The sequence below is a fragment of the Bacillus rossius genome, chromosome 1 (genome assembly GCF_032445375.1).
Source record: "Bacillus rossius redtenbacheri isolate Brsri chromosome 1, Brsri_v3, whole genome shotgun sequence".
In the NCBI taxonomy this organism is placed as follows: domain Eukaryota; kingdom Metazoa; phylum Arthropoda; class Insecta; order Phasmatodea; family Bacillidae; genus Bacillus; species Bacillus rossius.
The window spans coordinates 316,937,690-316,959,443 of NC_086330.1; the positions used below are offsets into that span (position 1 = coordinate 316,937,690).

General features: G+C 36.7%; 1 protein-coding gene across 1 annotated transcript in view; it reads left to right on the forward strand.

The window, feature by feature from the left end:
- Positions 1 to 21,754, forward strand: part of LOC134527963 (probable RNA-binding protein 46) — an 85,304-nt gene that overhangs the window by 55,416 nt on the left and 8,134 nt on the right. Inside the window, exon 4 of the mRNA XM_063361073.1 lies at positions 13,212 to 13,386. Within this exon, the coding sequence (XP_063217143.1) occupies positions 13,212 to 13,386 (175 nt within the window). The remainder of the gene's footprint in view (positions 1 to 13,211; positions 13,387 to 21,754) is intronic.

Genomic DNA, 21,754 nt, shown 5'->3' on the forward strand with positions numbered 1-21,754 from the left:
AAATATAAAATTCTGTGGGAAATCCCCGACTGTACTGTAAATCTCAATTTTGTGAGAAACGCCCATTGTATGGAGAAACCTCCTGTGGGGCATTAAACCTTTCTGTGGGGAACATTAATTCTATGGAGAATCTTCCTCCTGTAGAGAAATACCCTTTCTGTGATTAAGAGTCAGTCAGATGCGCAGAGAGTTGGACTTAAATTCTTTGATGTTATAACTTTTCTGGTTCAACATGGTTGGCAAAAAGCGGGATGTGTATGTCTTTCATTTGAACATGGTGAGAACAGAAATAACTAACGTAATAAAAAAAACTGGTTTAAACGTAAAACAAACCAATTTAGAAACCTAGTTTCCCCCCCCCCCCCCTTCCCAACATCCCCACCCCTTTCGAATCAAACAATGTTAAAGTATTTCAGTAGCTGAGAGGTCGCATCATTTTGCCTTTATTTACCTATAAGCTCTTTATACACATTCATAACTATTGTATTATTTACAACATCTGGATACCAAAGTCATAATGCCACAAGTGACCGCACTCTGACACTTGAGTTAAGAGGATTGTCTCTTGGCAATCTTTTGTTTTTATTCTTTTTCCTTAGTGAACAGAAGTTGGCACCACTTTTTCCTGCAGAGATGTTTGCAGAATGTAGGTGGGGGGGGGGAGAGAGAGAGAGGAGAGGCACACTTACTGAAAATGGATCCTTGTTGTGTTTAAGGCTTGATGAGGATGGAATTGCTGAAATGTTTAGTGCTTACCCTTAGAGCATGTTGCGAAGTGTAGGGACGTTCAATAAAGTCTTTCATTAACCCGACTTCCTCGGATTGTGCGGGGGGGCTGAATGGTATCCCCTTGGAAAGGGTACCTTCCAGACTTATGGTGGCGGTAGTGTAGCTGGGTAGGAACTGGAAAGGTACCCTTTCCGATTTCTTAAAATGTTTCGGTTTTAATGCAAATATGCACTGGAAAGGTATCCCCTCGGAATGGGTAGGGGAGGACGGGGCAAGTTGACGAGCGGGGAAAGACGACGAATGACTTAGTTCCACGTCATGTTATTAGATAGCACCACCTAACAGACACTACTAGCGCTCCACACTGGTGGGCACTAAAGAATCGCACAGTGAATCAGCTGCCACCATTTAGTTGTTTGTTAGATGATGTTCGTACATTTGGTCTGACGTATTGTAATTTTCAAGAACTTCGAAGTAATATCTCATGGACAAACAGGTAAGATATTTGGTTATTCAATGCCACACATTATTACCTTAGACAATATACTTTTCTTAACCACTATATATTGTTAACCTTTTATATTTTTTCCTAGCGAAAAAATCCAATACTAATAACATTGCTGATCGGGGCAAGTTGACTGGGGCAAGATGACGACTCGTCATCTTGCCCCAAGTGCTTTTTTACAGTTTTTTAATTGTTCATGCCCTACAGGCTTTCATTAAACAAAAATTCTAATTAAAAAGTATTTAGCCTATCTAATTGTATTTTCTTCCTAGGAAATGCCTATTCATGGTGGAAGATTTCGAGAAGTTTTCACTGAAGAGCAGCTAGAATATTTAAGCAACTACTCGACAGCAATGGATAACATGTTTTTTTGGGATGACAAAGCAGCAATGTAGAAAACTTGTGTTTTACTTTGCAGAATATAGTGGAATTTCGCATCCGTTCAATGTGGAGACCAGGATGGCAGGTGAGGATTGGTTGGCTAGTTTTATGAAAAAATGTAAGTTCAGTTTTCGGAGACCAGAGGAAACATCCATTGCCAGAGCAATGGGCTTTAACAAGCCAAATGTTGACAAGTTTTTCTTAATGTTGAAATAAGTGCGGGAAAAACATAGATTACCAGCTTCTGCCATTTACAATGCAGATGAATCTGCACTTTCCACTGTATCTAATAGGCTACCAAAGGTTATTTCACCCACAGGAAGTAAGAGTGTTTCCAAGATCGTTTCGGCAGAGAGAGGAAGAAATGTTACTATTATTTGTTGCATTAATGCTTGCGGATATTACCTGCCCCCTTTTTTGGTTTTCGCAAGAAAACGGATGCGACCTGAACTTGTGGAAAGAGCCCCTCCGGGAACCGTTGGACATTGCAGTGATAATGGTTGGAGCAATGGAGAAATATTTGTGTTGTTTTTGAAACATTTCGAACTACATGTGAAACCAACCAGTGAATTTCACGTGCTGTTGCTTGTTGACAACCATAAAACACACGTAACACTGGAGGCTATAAACTTTTGCCGGGAAAATCACATCGTTATGGTCGGATTTCCACCCCACACTACCCATCGTCTTCAAATGCTGGATGTTTCCTTTTTTGGGCCATTAAAAACCTATTACAGTCAAGCTTGTGACAACTTAATGGTCACTAATCCAGGGCAAGCCATAACTGACAAAAAAAAATTGGTGAGCTACTAAGCACTGCTTATTTAAAAGCAGCTACAGTCGGTAATGCAGTCAATGGGTTCCGAGAATGTGGAATTGAGACTTATGATCCCCTTGTGTTTACTGAGCATGATTTAGAAGCAGCGAACCCCACCGATCATGATCTTGCTATGGAAAAAGCAGTTAATGAACATCAGGCAGAGAAAACTGAAGAACCAGGACCTTCAAGAAATGCTACTTCCATTGAGCCAGGACCATTAAGAAATGCTACTCCCATTGAGCTAGGACCTTCAAGAAATGACATTTCCATTAAACCAGGATCTTCAAGAAATATTTCTCCGATTGAGCCAGGACCTTCAATAAATACTTCTCCCGCAGCTTCCATTGAGCCAGGACCTTCAAGAAATTCTACTCCCGTTGAGCCAGGACTTTCAAGAAATGCTACTCTCATTAAGATAGGGCCTATAAGAAATGCTACTCCTGTTGAGCCAAAACTGTGCCGAAGTGTTTTCGATTTCAAACCATTGCCTAAAGAAAGATCATATGTGAGAAAAAGGATAAGTCATAAGCAATGTGCAAGTGTCATCACAAGCTCACCCATGAAAGCGATGCTGGTTCAGAGAAAAGCTCAGAGGATAGAACAAGAACGTTTGAAGCAATAAAGACATGAGTCTCGAGATGCAAAAAAAGGAACTGTTACTAAGAAACTGAAGTTCGACTCTCGAGAAAAATCCAAGAAGCTCCAACTTTCGCCAGGCATGACTTCAGCTCAAATATCCGAAGTGCAGTGTCTTGTATGTGATGAGATTTATGTCGACCCTCCATCAGAAGATCGGATCGAGTGTTGCAAATGCCACATATGGTGGCATGAGGACTGCTCGAACTTTGAAGGAGGAAAATTTGTTTGCGATTATTGTTTATAAAAACACCAACTCTGAATTAGTTATGTAAGTTAACTATTAATTGTAATTTTCAACAAACCAAGCCTTTAATAATATGCCATATATGTAAAAAAAGCATGTAACAATGTTAAATTAGTTAATTTACATTAGTTTGCATTCTAAGAATAAATATGTTTAAACTTGTGCAGAAATGTCATCTTACCCCGTAGTCAAAGTCATCTTGCCCCGGTAACGGGGCAAGATGGCACATTTGCATTATATTTTTAAAAGGGCAGAATTTTGGAGATAATGTAGAAATATAGATTTTTCCATGTAGTTACACCACGACAAAAGACTATTCTAATCGTGTGTGGAAAGAAGGGAATCGTATTTCCAAAATTAAAATTATAAAAAATGACGAACTCTTAACATCGCCAACTTGCCCCGTCCTCCCCTACCTTTCAGGATTTTCTGTACAATGACACAGCAGAAAATAAACTGGAAAGGTACCCTTTCCGATTTCTTAAAATGTTTTAGTTTTAATGCAAATATGTACTGGAAAGGAATCCCCTCGGAAAGGGTACCTTTCAGGATTTTCTGGTCAATGACACAGCAGAAAATAAACTGGAAAGGTACCCTTTCCGATTTCTTAAAATGCATATTATTTTCTGCTTTAAAATCCTGAAAGTTATCCCCTTGGAAAGGTAACCTTTCCAGTTTGCGACATGTTTGTGCTCGGAATGGTTGGTTAGGTTAGTTTAGTTTAGTTTAGTTTAGGTTAGGTTAGTTTAGGTTAGGTTAGTTTAGGTTAAGTTATGTTAGATTAGGTTAGGTTAGAGGGGGTTACTTTCACGATTATAAAGCAGAAAATAATATGAATTTTAAGAAATCGGAAAGGGTACCTTTCCAGTTTATTTTCTGCTGTGTCATTGTACAGAAAATCCTGAAAGGTACCATTTCCGAGGGGATACCTTTCCAGTGCATATTTGCATTAAAAATAAAACATTTTAAGAAATCGGAAAGGGTACCTTTCCAGTTTATTTTCTGCTGTCATTGTACAGAAAATCCTGAAAGGTACCCTTTCCGAGGGGATACCTTTCCAGTACATATTTGCATTAAAACTAAAACTTTTAAGAAATCGGAAAGGGTACCTATCCAGTTTCTTTTCTGCTGTGTCATTGTACAGAAAATCCTGAATAGGTACCCTTTCCAAGGGGATACAATTCTGTCGCCCCGATTGTGCTACCTGCTGTGTGTGTGGACAATGTAGTCTACTTTATTGAAGATGTCACTGTTGTATGGAATGATTCCTGTTTTGTGGAAACAATTGCTTGCAGTTTACCTTATTTCAGGGTATACATATCCATTTGCAAACAACCTGACGATCTGCAGATTAGTTATGATGTGCTTAGGTTTGATGGTCAGCCAACTATTAATTGTTTTTGAAAGGGACCTTACTACAACATCCATTGGTTGCATCTTTGATGTAGAATGAGGTGGAAAACACATAACAGAAATATAATTTTTTGCACAGTCATTTTCAGTGATGTACCTACACATGGGTTTAATGTCTTATCTAGCACTAAAATTACAAGATAATCCTTGATAGTTTGCGATCGCTACAAAATAATAAAAACATCGTTAATATGGGGAGAAAATCAGTTCTAGTCTGGTAGAGGCCTACATAGTTCCGAGGTAGGCAGGTAGGTGGTGCTAGAGGCATTTCTTTACTCTGTATGAAAATACTGAGTGTGTCACTAGTGTACAAGTTCAGTTAAAAAGTAAGGATAGAAATAAAGAATATATGTTTTCAAATAATGTTTTGAAAGTATGTTAGGCACCTGGGTATTTATAAAGTTCTAATTTTATCTGCATATCAGTGCTAGTATCGTCTGCAATGGTTTTAACTACATATTGCTGCTAAATGTGCCATATTTAATTCCAGCAGTTGCTGCTAAGCCATGCCATGTTAGCTACTTTTATTTACATGTTCTCCTTTAGCTATATTGAATTCAGAAGAGCCTCCACATTTGATTAAAAAGTGTACGCACAATGTGTATAGGGAATTGTTCCATTTTATGCTTTAGATGCACACATAGGGTGCTTAAGGAAATTTATTAAGTTCCAATTGCTCCCCCCGACATATTGGATTAAAAAAATTACCATCTTGAAATAAAACATGTAGGCATGATGCACATAGTGAAAAATTCCGTTATAAGCTTTAGATGTGTGCATAGAGTGCACAAAGGAAACCTTTACTCCCATTTTACTCTCACCATATTTGATGGAGTCGAAGGTGTCATGAGATAACTTCACGGCAAGTACATTGAAATTTTCGTAACACAAGAACACTATATATTTATACAGTTTTTTCTCCAATTTCAGTACTTAACACATTCAGAACAGTGATCAATAAAATCAAAAGTGTGCAGTAGCCTAGAGCACATAGTTGACATTTGTCTATCATATATTAAACATAAAATCTGTAATTTTCGCTCACACAATAGTCATATTAAAAAATTTACAATATGTGTTTGTGGCACACAATATATGTTCATAATTAAGATCGTACTGGAGGCGAGCTGAAGTAAGTTTAGTCAAAACCTCTCGATGCGTGTGCTCAAACAAGGGGAACTCTAGCCCTTGAAGAGAGAGTTGTCGGTGAGGATGCAGTAGAGCCTAAGTGGTTGCCTTCAACCCTTGAAGTAAAAAAAAAACATAAAACATAAGTGGTTATAAAGGATAGAAGGATAGAACACATAGGTAATGACAATTAAAAAATCGCTCTCTATCCCACACACTATCTCCCACACTATCTCCCTTACTATCTCCCTTACTATGTACCTCACTAAGTTCCTTACAATGTACCTCACTATCTCCCTCACACTCTACCTCAAACTCACTCTCACTCTCTCTATCTCTAACTACAACACTCTCTATCTCAATCTCTAACTCTATAATTCACTATCTCACTCTCTAACTCTAATTCACTATCTCACTCTAACTCTCTCTCACTCTATCTCAACCACTCACTATCTCTCACTATCTCACTATCTCACTCTCTATCTCACTATCTCACTCACTATCTCTCACTATCTCTCTCACACTCCCTCACACTCTCCCTCCCCTCACACTCTCCCTCACACTCTCCCTCACACTCTCCCTCACACTCTCTCTCACACTCTCTCTCACACTCTCCCTCACACACTCCCTCACACTCTCTCAAACCACAACATTCACGGGTGCAAAATGCAAAGCCGATAGGTGGTCGTGACATTCATTGGGGAAGGTCATATATACTTCTACAAAATTTTAGTAATAAATGTTTGTGTCATTGATGGCAAAGTTATAATTTACATATACTGTTTCCGGTCCCACTGTAAATTGCTGACCAGAAATCTTGCTAAGCATAGTGTGACTGTAGAGAAAGTTTAGGTCGAAATATCAGATGTAGGACCTGAGGAGGCTGGATTCGACGTCGCTCATACAACAGTTGTTAACTTTTGTCTAATGATGACTTAAACTAATGATGTTACCCTACACAGCATTTTCCAGGAATTGGTGAATTGGTGACTAGCTCCAAATGCACTTCAGACTTGCTCAAAAATCATTCCATGTAAGTGATGGGGCGTTGATGTAGTGTGCCGGATCAGGGTCATAAGACTGACAGTAAACAAAATGAAATTCTCAAAACACATGTCCACTTTCAAATGTTGTAGGGCATAAGCTCAGTGCATTGCAGTATACAATGTTTCACACAGCTCTAATGTTAGCATAGTTACCATCACTCACATCAGCCCCAGTAATAGCATTTTGAAATGTTTCCCTAGGAGGTAGTGTGTAGTTTATTCGTGGACTTAAAATAATTTAGGAACTCCCCCAAATCAAAGTCAAAGTGCCAATTCGAACTGCATGTGGTCTGGAAACTTGACTTAGGTGAAGCTCAGGTGACCTGGTGATAGAATACTGGCCAAAGTTTCCAGGGAAGAAGTTAAGAAATTAAAGGTGTCGATGAAATAAATACGTACTGTACGAATACTTCGCGCAGCAGTACTTGTAATCAGTGTGTACTTTATGCTTTTGTAGTTTTCATGAGTAATCCCTAAAACTACAGTTCACCACAAATAAAGAACTATCTGGCTGTACAAAATTACTAACCACTCAATTTTAAATTGAATGTTGCATCATAGTTCTGGGAATTATGGAAAATAGTTACCAGCTGGTTCTCCTGCAATCTAATTGCAGTTGGCATAGAATATTACAGCAGTTGGTCACGGTCCAAAACTGAAAAAACCAACTAGCAACATTTTACAAATATGTTGGTGTTTGATCGGCCAAGATTGCAGCAAAGCAGTGACTGGAATCTTTGCTTTCAAGAGAATAGTTTTAGCATACATTGCACCTACCCACTTCCTCATATAAATCAAGGTGGAGACTTGAGTTGACTTCCCAGTTCTCCCCTTGAAAGTACACATATCTGGTAAGCGAAGCATTTAAGGATCAAACTAAGGGAATGCTACATGCTTAAGAGGCCGTGTCATAAATTTGTGCTCCTATCTATATCAATGTTATTTTAAAAGGCAGTTTTTCTCAAAGTCTATAAGAGGTAGGGGCCGGAAATTTTGCCTACTGAAAGTATACAATACATTTAACATAACCGCCTTTTTTCAAATTTAGCTATCATATATATTATTTCTGTGATGAAAACAATATTATCAATGTTTTGATTTGTCCAGATACAGTGAAATTTTGCTTATATTTATAATTATTTAGTAAAAACTGAAAAGACCATTGAAATGTATTGCACATTACCTTTCGATCAGTGTATTCATGATCATGATGGGTTTAAAAACCTGGGTGTAATCAAGTCTTTAACTATTACATGACAACATTTATACTTAATAATTTAGAGATAGGCCTTTTCTATCCTCAGCCCCTGAGCTTTTACTATCTGGTCTGGCGACCGACCTGACACTCTTCAACCACCCCAGGGGTCTCCGATTGCACATCCCATCAAAAAAAAAAAAAAGCTGTTCGTTCATTTGTTTTTGTGTTCGAGCGAAGGTTTACTTCTCCGCAAGTGCCACAGACTTCACACATTTATGCCAAGGGAATATTCCGCTGATGTGACGCCATACGAATATATTATTCGCGACCATACAACTTTTTTGTTTGTCATCGGGAAGAAATAAAATCATGGTGTTTTTTATACAGGGAAAAACCGTCTTTTATCAAGCAAGAGTGGGGTGTTTATTTCAACTAAAAAAAAGAAAAACAGAGGGGAAAGTTTGCAGAGTTACAAAGCCTACACATGTCTATTTTAAAAGCATTTTAATGTATACTTATAGAATTGTAATAGGCTTTATATGGACTCTCACGATGCATGTGAGCATCTATAATTATCTACATCACCATTATGGCCGTTTCACAAGATCAAATATTTATTGAATTCAATCAGTTGCATTCATTGTACATGATTTTCGATATGTACATTGAATTCAATACAAATTGAAGATGTTACTCAACTAAGAAAGTAAAAATTAAATAGTCAGAACCTCCAGTATGGTTCCAAACATGCTCTTTCAAGCTGTGATGAACACGTGACAGGATGTAAAAATTACTATAACAAAATGCAGGAATTGTACATGCTTCCATTTTAATACCAATTAGTGATAACAAACATGCTCATGCAGCAGCATTTTGCAATATACATTTATAGAGAATGATTATCATGCGATTAATATACAGTTTCACATATAACAAAATCACAAATATGTCGCGTAATGAATGCAAATATAGTTATTGAAATTGACTTTGGGACTGTCAAAAAGGTTTGGGTCGCTCAATATTATTTGTGTTCTTCGACGGAGTTATACACGAGTGTGGAGGCGTTCGCTCGTGTTCCCAATGGTCATATCGGCGTGCTAAATATATATTAGTGTATTTTTGTTGCACGCTAAAAGTGAATGATTATAAACTTACTTTTGCGAAAAAAATTATTGTGGCTTAAGAAGTACATAAAACTATTAGTCATTATTATCGACGCCCGTGATGAACTTATTTGTTGTTCACGAGTCTTTCAGCTCTGAAGAAAACCTTTTTAAATTTTTATAATTTTTTAGTAATCTCAGGCCTGTTGCTTATATATGTGGGTTAAATTTATACACGCAAGGACAGTTGCGCTTGTAATGTGAATTTCAATGACTTTCATTGCATTGGTTTATCTTTGCCTTTTATCGTAGATTTGCCTTTTTTGGGGGGCCTTCTAGCCTTCGTTGTAAATTTATAATTTTTATATTTGCTAGTATGGGCTCAACGTTTTATTACATAAAATCTACGGCTTCAATCAATCTAGCATACTAGGTTTTTCTAGTAATTTTTATGGAATATATGTGCTGTAGCACTTTGTAATTTTTACCCTTAATGACCCAACTTCAATACATGCTGGTGATGCTATTTGTGAATCAATTTTACCACAGTAATTAAGTGTTGGTCTATCATATTTTAAATCTTTCTTATCAGATGCCTCACATATATTACTTTTATTTCATTCTGCACATATTTTGGTTTTGGCAACTGCGACTGTCACTTTTGACTCGGGTTGACTTTACAACCCTCTTTAACGTCTCAATCTCAATAATAATAATTATATGCCTAATTATGTGATTAAACGTAGAGTTAAAATCGTGGCCACCAACACAAATGATTACAAATTACAGTGAATAACATACCGGCAAGCATCATGTGAAGGAGCTCGTTTCAAAAAAATTATTTAACATTCTGCATGCCTGCAAGCATGCGCACGTCCCTGTGCGTTTCCTTTTGTTCCCCAAAGCTGAAGCGCGTCAGCAAGGTAAAGTACATCTCATAGACCGTAGTACAGTGCCTCACAAGTGTGCATAGCAAATGAGTCCCGATGCGAACTTGGCATTGAGCATGAACATGATTAAATATTACCATGTAGCCATCTAGCCCCGTGTGACATGGAGTTATACTCATAGGCTCATGGTTGCTACAAATAATCAGCTTAAAATGGAACAAGACAGTCTGGCGAGCTCCACTGTCCCTATCAAACGTCTTATGCATTAAATATGGTGCTCCTTGGTATCCAACATTACTACTATAGCATCCCAGGGACCTATCATTACTTTAGATTTCAAAACACACACACACACACACACACACCTATATATATTTTGAAATCCCTGGTTTTATTCTGGTTTTAAATTTTTTTTTTTCTAGTTACGTTAGTAATTTTGCACTTGTGTTGTAATTCTCATTTTTTGGCCCTTTTAGTAAAGTTGGTTTTTATGTTAAGTTCATAATTTATTCATTGTAATCGGCAAATTGCTTAGAAACATGCCTCAAGCAAATAACTGCTAAGTTGGTAAGGAAAAAAATGGTCTGGAAGGTCGGAGAACATTCAGGTTAAGTATAATTTATATTTTATTTAGTATGTTGTAAGTATTTTTAGAGTATTTTATTATATTAATTTTTAGCTGTATATTTTATAGCTTAATATTTTAGTATGGCTACCTTAGTAATGGGTAGGTAAATATAATCGTGTGCTAGAACTATTTTCTTGCTGTGTGTTGAACGGATGATAGACATGTTCTTACGCGTGAAGGTGATTGGGAAGGGGAGGTGTTGAAGTGACGAGTTAGCTATGTGCCGGCGCGGTAGATGCGCTAGCCACTGCCTGAGCTCCTCGAGAATACTTTAAACCGGGGTTTCCCCACTCCATTTACGTACGCCCCTGGGAAAACAGTATTTTTCATGGATATAACATTAACGCGTCAGCGCCGAGCCACTTGGTGTGTTCAAACATAAAATTGAGAGCAGAGCACTCGTATTGGTCTTGTATTCGCGAGACTGTTTATAAGAATGTTTAAACTCCCCCAGAACTAACTCTTTAGTGGATTTATCAAGAAATCACCACCACCGTTTACCGGACCTTTTATGTATATTTTTGTTGGTATAAGAAATCTTTCAGCACACACAGAGTTGAACTTACTGTGATAATACAATTAATAAGGTTAAGCTCGGGTTTTAATGTTTAATGTTTGTAAAATATAGCCATAATTTTTATGAGGTTTAGATATTTCTTTTTTTTTTTTACATAATTTTAGGGTAATTGTATGTTAAATTTTTTATATATTTTAATAGGGTTAAGCCTTGTTATATAGTGTGTTTTGCTAACAACTCAAGGCCATTCGTACTTTCTGTGAAAGAGATGTTTAAGTCTCGTGATCTTTATAGTAAATCGTTAAATGATAATTTTGCATTTTTTTATGCTATCTCCTATCCGTACTTCTCTATTTCTCTGTTTAAATGTTTTAAAAATTATTTTCTGGCACCATTTTAGACGCGAGAGATAGTTCTTTGAGACGCGAGAGATAGTGCTTTGATTACTGCGGTACTTAAAAATTTTGTTCGTGTGTGCGTCGCTTTTGTTTAACTTAGCTCCCCGCAGGGTGCTGGAGTTATCACAGACCCAGAGCAAGGGTAGTGGCAACAATCTGTAACATTATTTTTCTTCTGATCGGTTAGCGCATTGGTAAGAGCTCTGCCTGTAAACTCCAACATGGTCAGCATCCATTTGTTCGCTCCAAAACCTTCGCGATCGCATCTTTATACAGAATTAATATTCTCGCACCACCTACCTGCCAACTTCGGAACTAGGTAGGCCCCATAACTCTCTTTCTCTGACTGACTGGATAATTTTGATGTGGGATGCATTTGGGGAAGTGTTGGATGGAATGTGGCATGATTGGATCCTCTCTGTGTGGGAGTATTTTTTTATTATCCAGAATTGATGTGCTTCTCATACAACTGTTCATAGAGTTCACCTATAATGCATCCCGAATCACTGACTACTTCATTGATCCCGGAAAAGACCCATCAATAAGTTCTGCCTTCATTGGGTTTCTGGAAATATTTTGCATAGGCAGAACACATTGTCCTGAAGCAGATATTCTCATCACTAACCAACTTCGTCCATATGATAAGTGTGTGGAGCTCCTGTCTTGCTTTCAGGGGATCAATTTTTTTGACTTGTGTAGTGAAAAAATTAAAATACCTATTTCATATGCATAGCAGACTTTCAAATGATAGTGGTCAAATTTTATTGAGCTAAGGTTTCAAATTTTAAAATAATGTTTTTATGTTTTTACATTACCTGAATTAAATCTTTGAATAACTGAGAGTGCCTACTGAGAAAAAAAAGACACATCCACTTACTGTCAACTGCTTTATGAGCTTTTGAAAATTGCTATCAAATGGTAATTTGTTTGCTAGCTGATACAAAATTCGGTGAAGATTTTTCGCTTTCTCCCATAGAAACTGTTATACAGTAGGTATTTATTTTCTAAAAGTTGTGGCACAACTGATTTTCTCCTTATTCGATTGCCCACCGATTTCTCAACTTTTTTTGTAGTCTACTTCAAAAGTTGCTCGAGGAAAATTTAAGAATTGGCTTTCACATACTTACAGAATTATTTATTTCATATCTTGCTGATTACGTTTCAAATCTCAAAATAATCAGATAATTCTAAATTTTGTTCTTGGGACAAAATGAGGAATTGTGTGGGAAGCGAAATTACAAACATTATCTGAATTAATATAATGCTGCTACAGTAACTGGCGCCAACAACTTACCTCAAATAAGTATAACTCAGTTAACCACGCGAACTTAGAAAATACCTCAGGGGATGCAATTAAGAGCAGGACTGGAATCCTGATTCCCCCTCCCCCCCCCCCCCCCCCACAACACTAATTTTGTGCACCGATGGAGATAGATAATTTAAATATGGCTTATGTTCAAGTAGATTAAAGTTTAAAAATTTGAATCTTACTCATTATCTATGTAAATATCATAACTAACAAGCTATATCGAGCAAAAAAACAGGTTGATGTATGATTTTTTTTCCCCACAGGTAAAGGTTTTGTATGTGCGAAATTTACTCCTTTCTACAACAGAATTTATTATTTGGAATGCCATGACGTCAATTGTAGGAAATGCAGTCGTGAAAGTGAAAAAAATAAATGATTTTGCCTTTGTACATTTTACAACACGTTGTAAGGCAGAAATGGCACTCATGTTTTGGAACAGTAAGTATAATAGTATTTATGGTAAGATAGTTTTAAGAAATATATGAAATAATATTGGTTAGAATTTACTAAATTCTGTGAGTAATGGTCCATTTGCAATCTTGCATTAAGGAAATGTTCTGTGAACCATATAAATCATAATAATTTTGAAATTGTCTTAAAATTGTTGGCTGTATCAATACAAAAATTGTGAGATTCCATATTTGACAACTTAAGCAGGTAATTAATAGAGGTAATGATTTTTATGAGATGGTAATAAATAATATATTGTAGATTATAATAAAATCTACTGATAGTCTTAGTTAAATTTATCTTTCATGTTAAATACTATAAACAATCATATTTTCAACTTATTATTGTGTCTTCAGCAACGATATTAATTCAAGAGATGTCAAAAAATGCTACTAATTAAATGTTCTCCCATCTAGCTACCTTCTATCTATACACAATAATATTAAATACCACTTAATATCCTGTCACACTGTGGAATCTAATCTTCAAACACCTTCCAGTATGTTTTATCAAATAATGTTGATGGATTATGTTGTCATCTACACTATCATTAGCACAGCCATGTTTGTTTGACAGGTTGGATGACTTCAGTTTCCATCAGATATTAATGTCTAAATTTGCTCTAAAAAATGTTGAGGTTGGACAAAATCACCAATTACATTCGTACCCAGCAAAAAATGGTGTCTGTTTCCATCACAACCATTCTTTAAAATAGCGGTAAACACAAACGCGGTTATAGGTATTATAGAGGGGCAATAACTAAAATCATGTAAATGTTGTCTTATATATAAAGTACCTAATACTATATAGGTACCGAATAAGTCTGAATTCAACCGACAAAATTAGGCTGCAGGTTCATCAAGCAAAATTAAGTCAAGTTGTAAACATATACAACATACTGTCTAAATTGTTTCCTTAGACTGGTTTATTTTTTAAATAATAATAAAAAAATATTTGTCTGGGTAACATCGCTAACATCTAATTCAACGGTCAGCAACAGGCGGACCGCGGTCCGTTGCGGACCGCGAAAGGTCGAACCTCGGACCGCCAAATATTGTAATGTATTGTATATCAAGTATAAGTTAATACGTAGATAAGGTATACTATACCTTTATTAATTGAAATAATATTTTTTAAGCCACATAGAATCTAACTTAGTATTTATTCTATTTTAAGTTGCCTATAGTTAACCTGTTTTACAAGTAGCTACAACTGATATGGTATGATTAGTTTCCTATCTAGCCTGTGTGTGTGTTTGTGCGAATTAGTTATAACTGATGTGATTTAAATATTTTTAAATCTTTGTTATGCACACGAAACATCCATAGATTGAAATACGTACCATTTTTATGGATATATCTGCGGAAGCATTTCACAGCGCCCCGCGTACTTAACTTAATTTACTTTTATTTGCACTCATTAATTCAAATATGTTTATTACTTTAACGAAGAGATTATTTTAACTATAACTTTTATACATGTTTGCTATTTAACTTCTTTCAATCTGTGTTATTCTGTTAAGGATAAGACGATGATAGGAAAAGTAGGAAACGAATGGGAGTGTTTCTAGTTTAATGTGCCTCGAAAAAGTCAAATCGATAGTTGTTCCAATCGAGTGGAAGAGAGATAGATGCTGCGCAAGCGTACAATGAACGTAATGGGACACAGCGTAACGGGACAATGTGCGTTACGGGACAATGTGCGTTACGGGACAATGTGCGTTACGGGACACTTTTTCGTGCGTGCAGCCGGCGTTCATCGATTTATTAGACGTCACGTCAAAAATCTTTTTGTACCTACGTTAATATGGATCCTAAAAAGCAAAAAGTGGACAGTGAAAATAAGAGGTTTATGGCAGAATGGACTGAACAATATTGTTTTACGCTGCCTGATAGGCCTCAAGCTGTTCTAGTGTGCCTTATATGCAGTAAAACTGTCGCTATTGTTAAAAGTGGAAATTTGAAGCGACACTATGAAGCAACTCATCAGCAATTCCACAAAAACTTTCCTCTTGGCAGTGAGGGTCGTAAAGAAAAACTTCATGGAAAATATCTCGGTTCTTACAATAAAAGCACAAAATGACTAGTTCGTTGCATGAGCGAGCAAGAAAAATTCACAGAAGCAGCGTTACGTGTGTGCTGGACGCTTAATAAACACCTCAAACCATTTTCCGATTCTTAGATAGTGAAGGAATGTATGTTGGCAGTAGTCACGGCACTTTTTGAAGAAAAAAAAAAGATTTCGCTGCAATTTAAAGACATTGAGTGTAAAATATTTAGGGAAGAATACTAGCAATATTGCCGTTGAAAGGTAACACTCGAGGAGAAGATTTATTCAAGGTCATTGATGTATTTATTACTAAATCTAACGTCAGTTACGATAAAATGGTGTTGCTTTCAACTGACGTGGCCCCAGCAATGATTGAAAAAGAAAAGGTGTAGTAAAGAGAATCAGGGATAAAAATTCAGGTCTAATATATATCGTATCAGTGCATAATTCATCAGGCAGCCATTTGTGGGAAACTTAGTGATACACTGAAAGAAGTGATGAACAGCTAGGTCAAGTTAATTAATTTTATGAGATCTCATTCTGCTCTTCAGCACCGACATTTCAAAGAGTTTCTTTCTGAATGTGATTCAGCGTATTCTGACTCACTGCAACACAACAATGTTCGTTAGCTAAGTAAAGGTCAAGTTACTGAACGTTTCTGGCTAATAAAAGAACAAGTAACCTCCTTCTTGCAAAACTTAGATATGCAGGGAGCCAGGAAGAACTTTGAGTTCGTAACAAATAAGCGCAATATGCTGGTTGTGGCTTTTCTAAAAGATATTTTGAAATATTTAAATGCGCTCAACACAGAGTTACAAGGAAATGGAAAATTAATATGTGATCTGATACAAAGTGTGTCTGCTTTTCGTCGTAAGCTGGATATCTTTGAAAAGATATTGCAAGGCAATAATTTATTCATTTTCCGACAGTTTTTGAATATAATAAGGAGAACTCTGAAGAAGATATTGCAGTGTTTGTAAATTTTTTGGCCGATCTTAGGAACGAATTTGCTACAAGATTCCAAGACTTTGCAGAGATGGGCAAGCTATCTCCGTTTCTTAAATCGCCATTTGAAATTGATGTAGAGGCAGAATGGACAGATGTGGCCTCCAAGTTGTTTAATCTGTCAAAGCCATCACTTCAAATGGAAATAATTGACATGCAAGAACACGTGTCTTTGCAAATATATGATACTGTATCCACTAAAGAATTTTGGGCCAAACATGTCCCAGAAAAAAGAAAATTGCAAAAAAAAACTAGCTATCAATTTGGCCACTATTTTGGCTCGACATACGTATGTGAATCATCTTTCTCAAAAATGAAGTTTTTGAAAAACAAATATCGTTCGAGATTAACGGACGCCCACCTAGAAGACACATGTCGAATTTGCTGTTCTTTTCGAGAACCAAACGTGTCTTCACCCGCCATCGTTGCAATTTTAGTTACGGCCACCATCTTGAAAATATATATTTTTCTGCTATAAAATCAGATTATTTTAATTAAAAAAAATTTAAACATTTTAATAAAAATTACTTACACCATTTTGAAAATCTATAATCATCCCATTTTAATGTGAAATATTTTTTGTTAATAAAAATAGGTAATTAACAAAATTTTAATCAAGAGAACCTCCACCATTTAAAGTAGCCCGCCATATTGAACATCCATAATTTTTAAGCTAGAAAATCTGGAAAAGTTAAAAACAATTACTAAATAAAATTTTGATAATAAAATTTATATAAAGGTACTGGGTACGAATCCGGTGAGGTTATTCGATTAAAAATATCGATTGTTCATTCCTCCACAGAAGCCACCAGCAGACTAAACTCCCACCACTAATTCCAAGGCAGATATTATATCTGCCAGTATGATGTCACGGCAGCCGAATTGGTCGCCATCTTGGAAATTCGTAATTATTAACCTAGAAATTCGTATTCGGGAAAATTTTAAAAATAATTTTAAAAAAACACCTATTAATATAAAGAATAATTCGATTGATTTTCTTCTGCGGTTTGATATCAGACAGTACATAGTAAATTAAAATTATTAATAATATATTAAACAGTCTAAGATCCAAGATATAATAACGAAAAAAACATCAATACCACATTAAACAGCAAAACAGAGTAGTTCACACACAAGTGCAAGTCACTCATATGGTAAATACCACATGTACCAGAAACTTTGTATTTTTTTTTTCCTTGCCTCATGTACAAAAATAACCTTCAATTCATGTGAAGTTAAAAGTATTCACTTACGATCAGTCAAAGGATCTAAATTCCTCTTTAACCACAAAGATTTTAAATAAATTCTCAAGGCTATAGACAGAGACAGAGCCTGCTCGTACGAGGCACGTCTATCGGCACCTGCAAATGAACATTGACCTCGCGCGTGAGAGTTGCAGGCTAGCAGAAGCGTTGGGTGGCTGTCCAGCTACTCGCTCGAGGCACGCGACACACCGACCTTAATGGCAAAACGTTAAAACATGGTTGAAATAACCCAGTACATGAAAAGTACTTGTTGGAATTGTATCAAAGTACGAAAGTCAATAAAGGTTTTATGCCGGAAAAAATTAGGTAAAAGCTGAATTTTGGACAGTTGTTAGTACACAACTAGAAGTGTTTTTTCCCAAAAGTCCCCGCCCCTCCCCCCTGTGCTTCCCCCTCTACACCCCCTCAAAGTTCGGATTTGCCGTGTATTGGTTATACGCCGATATCTTCGTACGTTAGAGTCATAAATGGATGAATGTTTTTTTGTTTTGTTCCTTATAGTGTACTGCACAAAACTTATTCCAGCAATAATTACGCTAAAGCTACTGGTTTTGCCGTAATTCTAATAAATAGGTGTCAAATAGTCGATTTTAGCTTGCCACATGAATGGTTTTTATCCTGTAGTTTTTACGTAAACAAAAATTCACTAATATTGGTCAAGTAAAAGTTGTAGATCAATCTAAGTGCTTTAAAACGATACCTTAAATATAGCCTTTGAACTAGTAACTCACCGTCCAGGCAACCGGAAATAGATGATTGTGTCTATAAGTAAAAACTTATTTCCACATCTTTTTGCACGAATCTTTTGTAGTTTTTAAAACTTGCACATTACAAACTTTTAACATCGAAACATGTTAACACAAAACATAAAGTTACGAAAGTAATCTGCACTAAAAAGTCTTGTCCCTTTCCCCTCCCTGCATATATACAATATATATACATACATACAGGTATATACACAAACCCACTCAAACGAATTGATTAAATTTTATTTGCGCCAGTTTTGGTTCGGGGGGAATTTTTCCCTTACCCTTTTGAAAGTAAGGGTAGTTCCATTATCCACCACCTATGGACCCGCCGTGTTCCGGACTGGCCACAACCGGCAGCTGTTTGAACACTTTTCAGGTACAGACATAGTGTATCTACCATGTTAACAAACAGCATCACGGACCTCCCACCCACCACAAATACAGCAGATTTTTCTTTTCTGACATTAAAATTTGCATTCTTGATTAAATTGACGAGTCTGAGAAATATTACAGCAATTATTTTTACAAAAAAAAATTATAAATCATAAGGTGAATCATCTGTGTTTTCGTTTGTAAATCCAGGCGAGTTGTAGCACGACAGACCACTGCAATTCTCACACATTGCAGTACACTGCAAATTTGATTTGCGGCACCGACAGTAATTTCCACATCCCAGTTTACACGAGCAGGACACTAGAAATAACAGATCGTTGGGTGCGAAAGGTTTTGAGCTGATGGTTGGTTTCAAGGTTTTTTTGAGACATCCATTCTTTTTGGCCACTTCAATTTCCCATCCCCATTCAGTGGGCGAAAGTCTGTTCCCTAACCATGTTTGAACTTGTAAGTATACCCTAAGGAGATGTTCACGACAGGCTTCTGACGTTGGAGGAAGTTTCGCCAAGTCAAAATTTGATCTCAAGGCCGACTTTTTGGTTAACGTCGAAAACCTGTAGTATCTGGCTTCATTCAAGTGCGAGTATTTACTCAACCCATACAGTCCAAGAACAAATTTTTCCCCATCTACCAGTATTTCGGTTTTAGTAGAAAAATGTGCTATGAAAGTTCTAGCCAGTTTCTCAGCTTCCGGTGACTTCAACATTTCAGTAGCTTTATTTTTGCCTACACCAAAGAAACATGAGGTTGCATCACAACCAGTCAATGCATGAGTAAACAAAAGAAGTTTCCTGGTGTGTTTGAACTTTTCTGTCAAAGTTGCTATGTCATAAAAAACTGTCACAGGGTTTTCACCTCCCTTATGTTTGCAGAAATACATTTTTCGCTTTTCTGGGGCAAGAGCAGTTAAAAGTACTGCCAGGTCTGTATCAGAGCCACATACAACTACTTCAGCAAACGTGCTTAGTTTTTTTATAGCTAAATTTACTATATCTATATCAGCATCTCCTTCGCTTATAAATGTTTCAAGTCCTTTGTTTTTTAGTTCAGATGCAAGTGAAGTTATCATTCTTGTCTTGTTCTTTTTATTACTCAAAAATTCTTCTTTTCCTGTAACACACTTTGTGTTGTCATCAAAAGTTATATCACATGAAGATTTTTTCGCGTATCTCCGGTTTTGTTCTTCTTGTTTCGTTGTGGAATCTTCCGGGTATCCATCAAAAACAACTGTTGTATTTTCTCCGTATTTTGTCAGGACATATGTACAGTAACTTTGCATTATGTCTCCATATGTACAGTTTTTTGGCCAAAGAATGCAGTGAAGAAGAAAACCTCCATCCAAGACAATTGCTGCATCACTTAGATTTAAATCATTTACAATACCCTCCTCAAAATGTTTCATCAGTTTTGACTTGGCCCCCTTTCGTAGAGAACTGCATCAAAAAGGGATGGTGGACGAGGCGCCAATTCATACTCAAGATATGATTTTAATTTTGTTGGGCTGTCACAAACACATAAGATGCGGTTAAATAGCTGTTGTGAATTCACAATTACCTGCTTTTACCGAACATTAACCGATTTTTGCATCGCCTGCGTTTTTACCATGTTTTTCCTATGAAGTTTGAGCTCCTGAAAGTTTTTCCCTTTCATATTTTCCATCGCTGCAACACCTTTTTCGTAAGCTTGGTCACAGTCTACAGAGTCGTCTGATACCAATCCAGATGATAACGATACCAGTTCTCCAGAAAATTTTGAGAATGGGTTATGTTCTTGAAGCCATGAAGTAAACTTTTCGACATCTGCCAGGTCTCTCGTTTTTCTTGACTCCCGGAGCTCAACATGTTGTTCACTGTATGATATGGAAGTCCCCAAAAATTCCTCAACAGCTTCGTGTACTTTAAGATAGAAAGGTGCTCCAAGAATCCATTTTGACAGAGTGCTGTCTGTTATACCTCTACCATGAGTCAAGCCTCCAACAGCTTTCATGGGACGCATGAGGCACTGTTCAATACACATGTCGGACCATGTTCCAGACCAAAACTTGCCACTTCGCCGTATTGTGAACATTCCATTATTTACGAACAAATCGAGTTCCTTCTCAGATAGCTTCGTATGAAGTTTTATCATTTCCTGCACATAGAGATGAGCAGACTTCGCATACGGCAAGTGTCCAGCAGCATGGAAATATGGAAGCATTTCGATTGTTGTATTTAAGTGTAAATCCCAATTTCCAGACCTCTCTGCAAAAATGAACTGTAGAATGAGGTCAATGCAGTTCAAGAGATTCACCCACAGCTTGGCAGTTCTGCTGGTTGACTGTATGTTTTTCAAGGAATCGTTTAATTTTTGTAAAGTACATGTGACGTCAGGTTTTCTCAACATTTCTTCGGGCTCTGTTTCCTGAATAAGTAACTGTTTGGAAATGTTCTCCAAATGAATAATGGCATTTTGAAAATCGTCGAAGCTGTTCCTCATTACATTTATGATCGCAGAGGCCGTAAGAGTGTAAGCTCTGATGCATCTTGAATATGCACGTCCATTCAACATGTGATTAACTGTTGTTTGACCATATACAGCAGCCCACAAACTTTCTAACCCACTTCCTTCCATTATTCGACCTATTGAGCCCATAAACGACATTAACAAATGAAAACCACCCAACCTCAAAACAATCTTCGATATGTCACTTGATCCTTCTGCAGAAGACACTATTTCAAAAGCTTTCAAAAAAAGCGGCTGATCAAATGTAACTATGCATGTCTGGTTGCGTTTCTTGCACTGTTCTGCTGCAAAACACAGTGCTGTGAAAATCGTAGATGGATTACTGGGATTTAAATTTATGAATGGTACACCCATTATATATGAGGATTCACAATCGTCCATGTGACTTGTTAT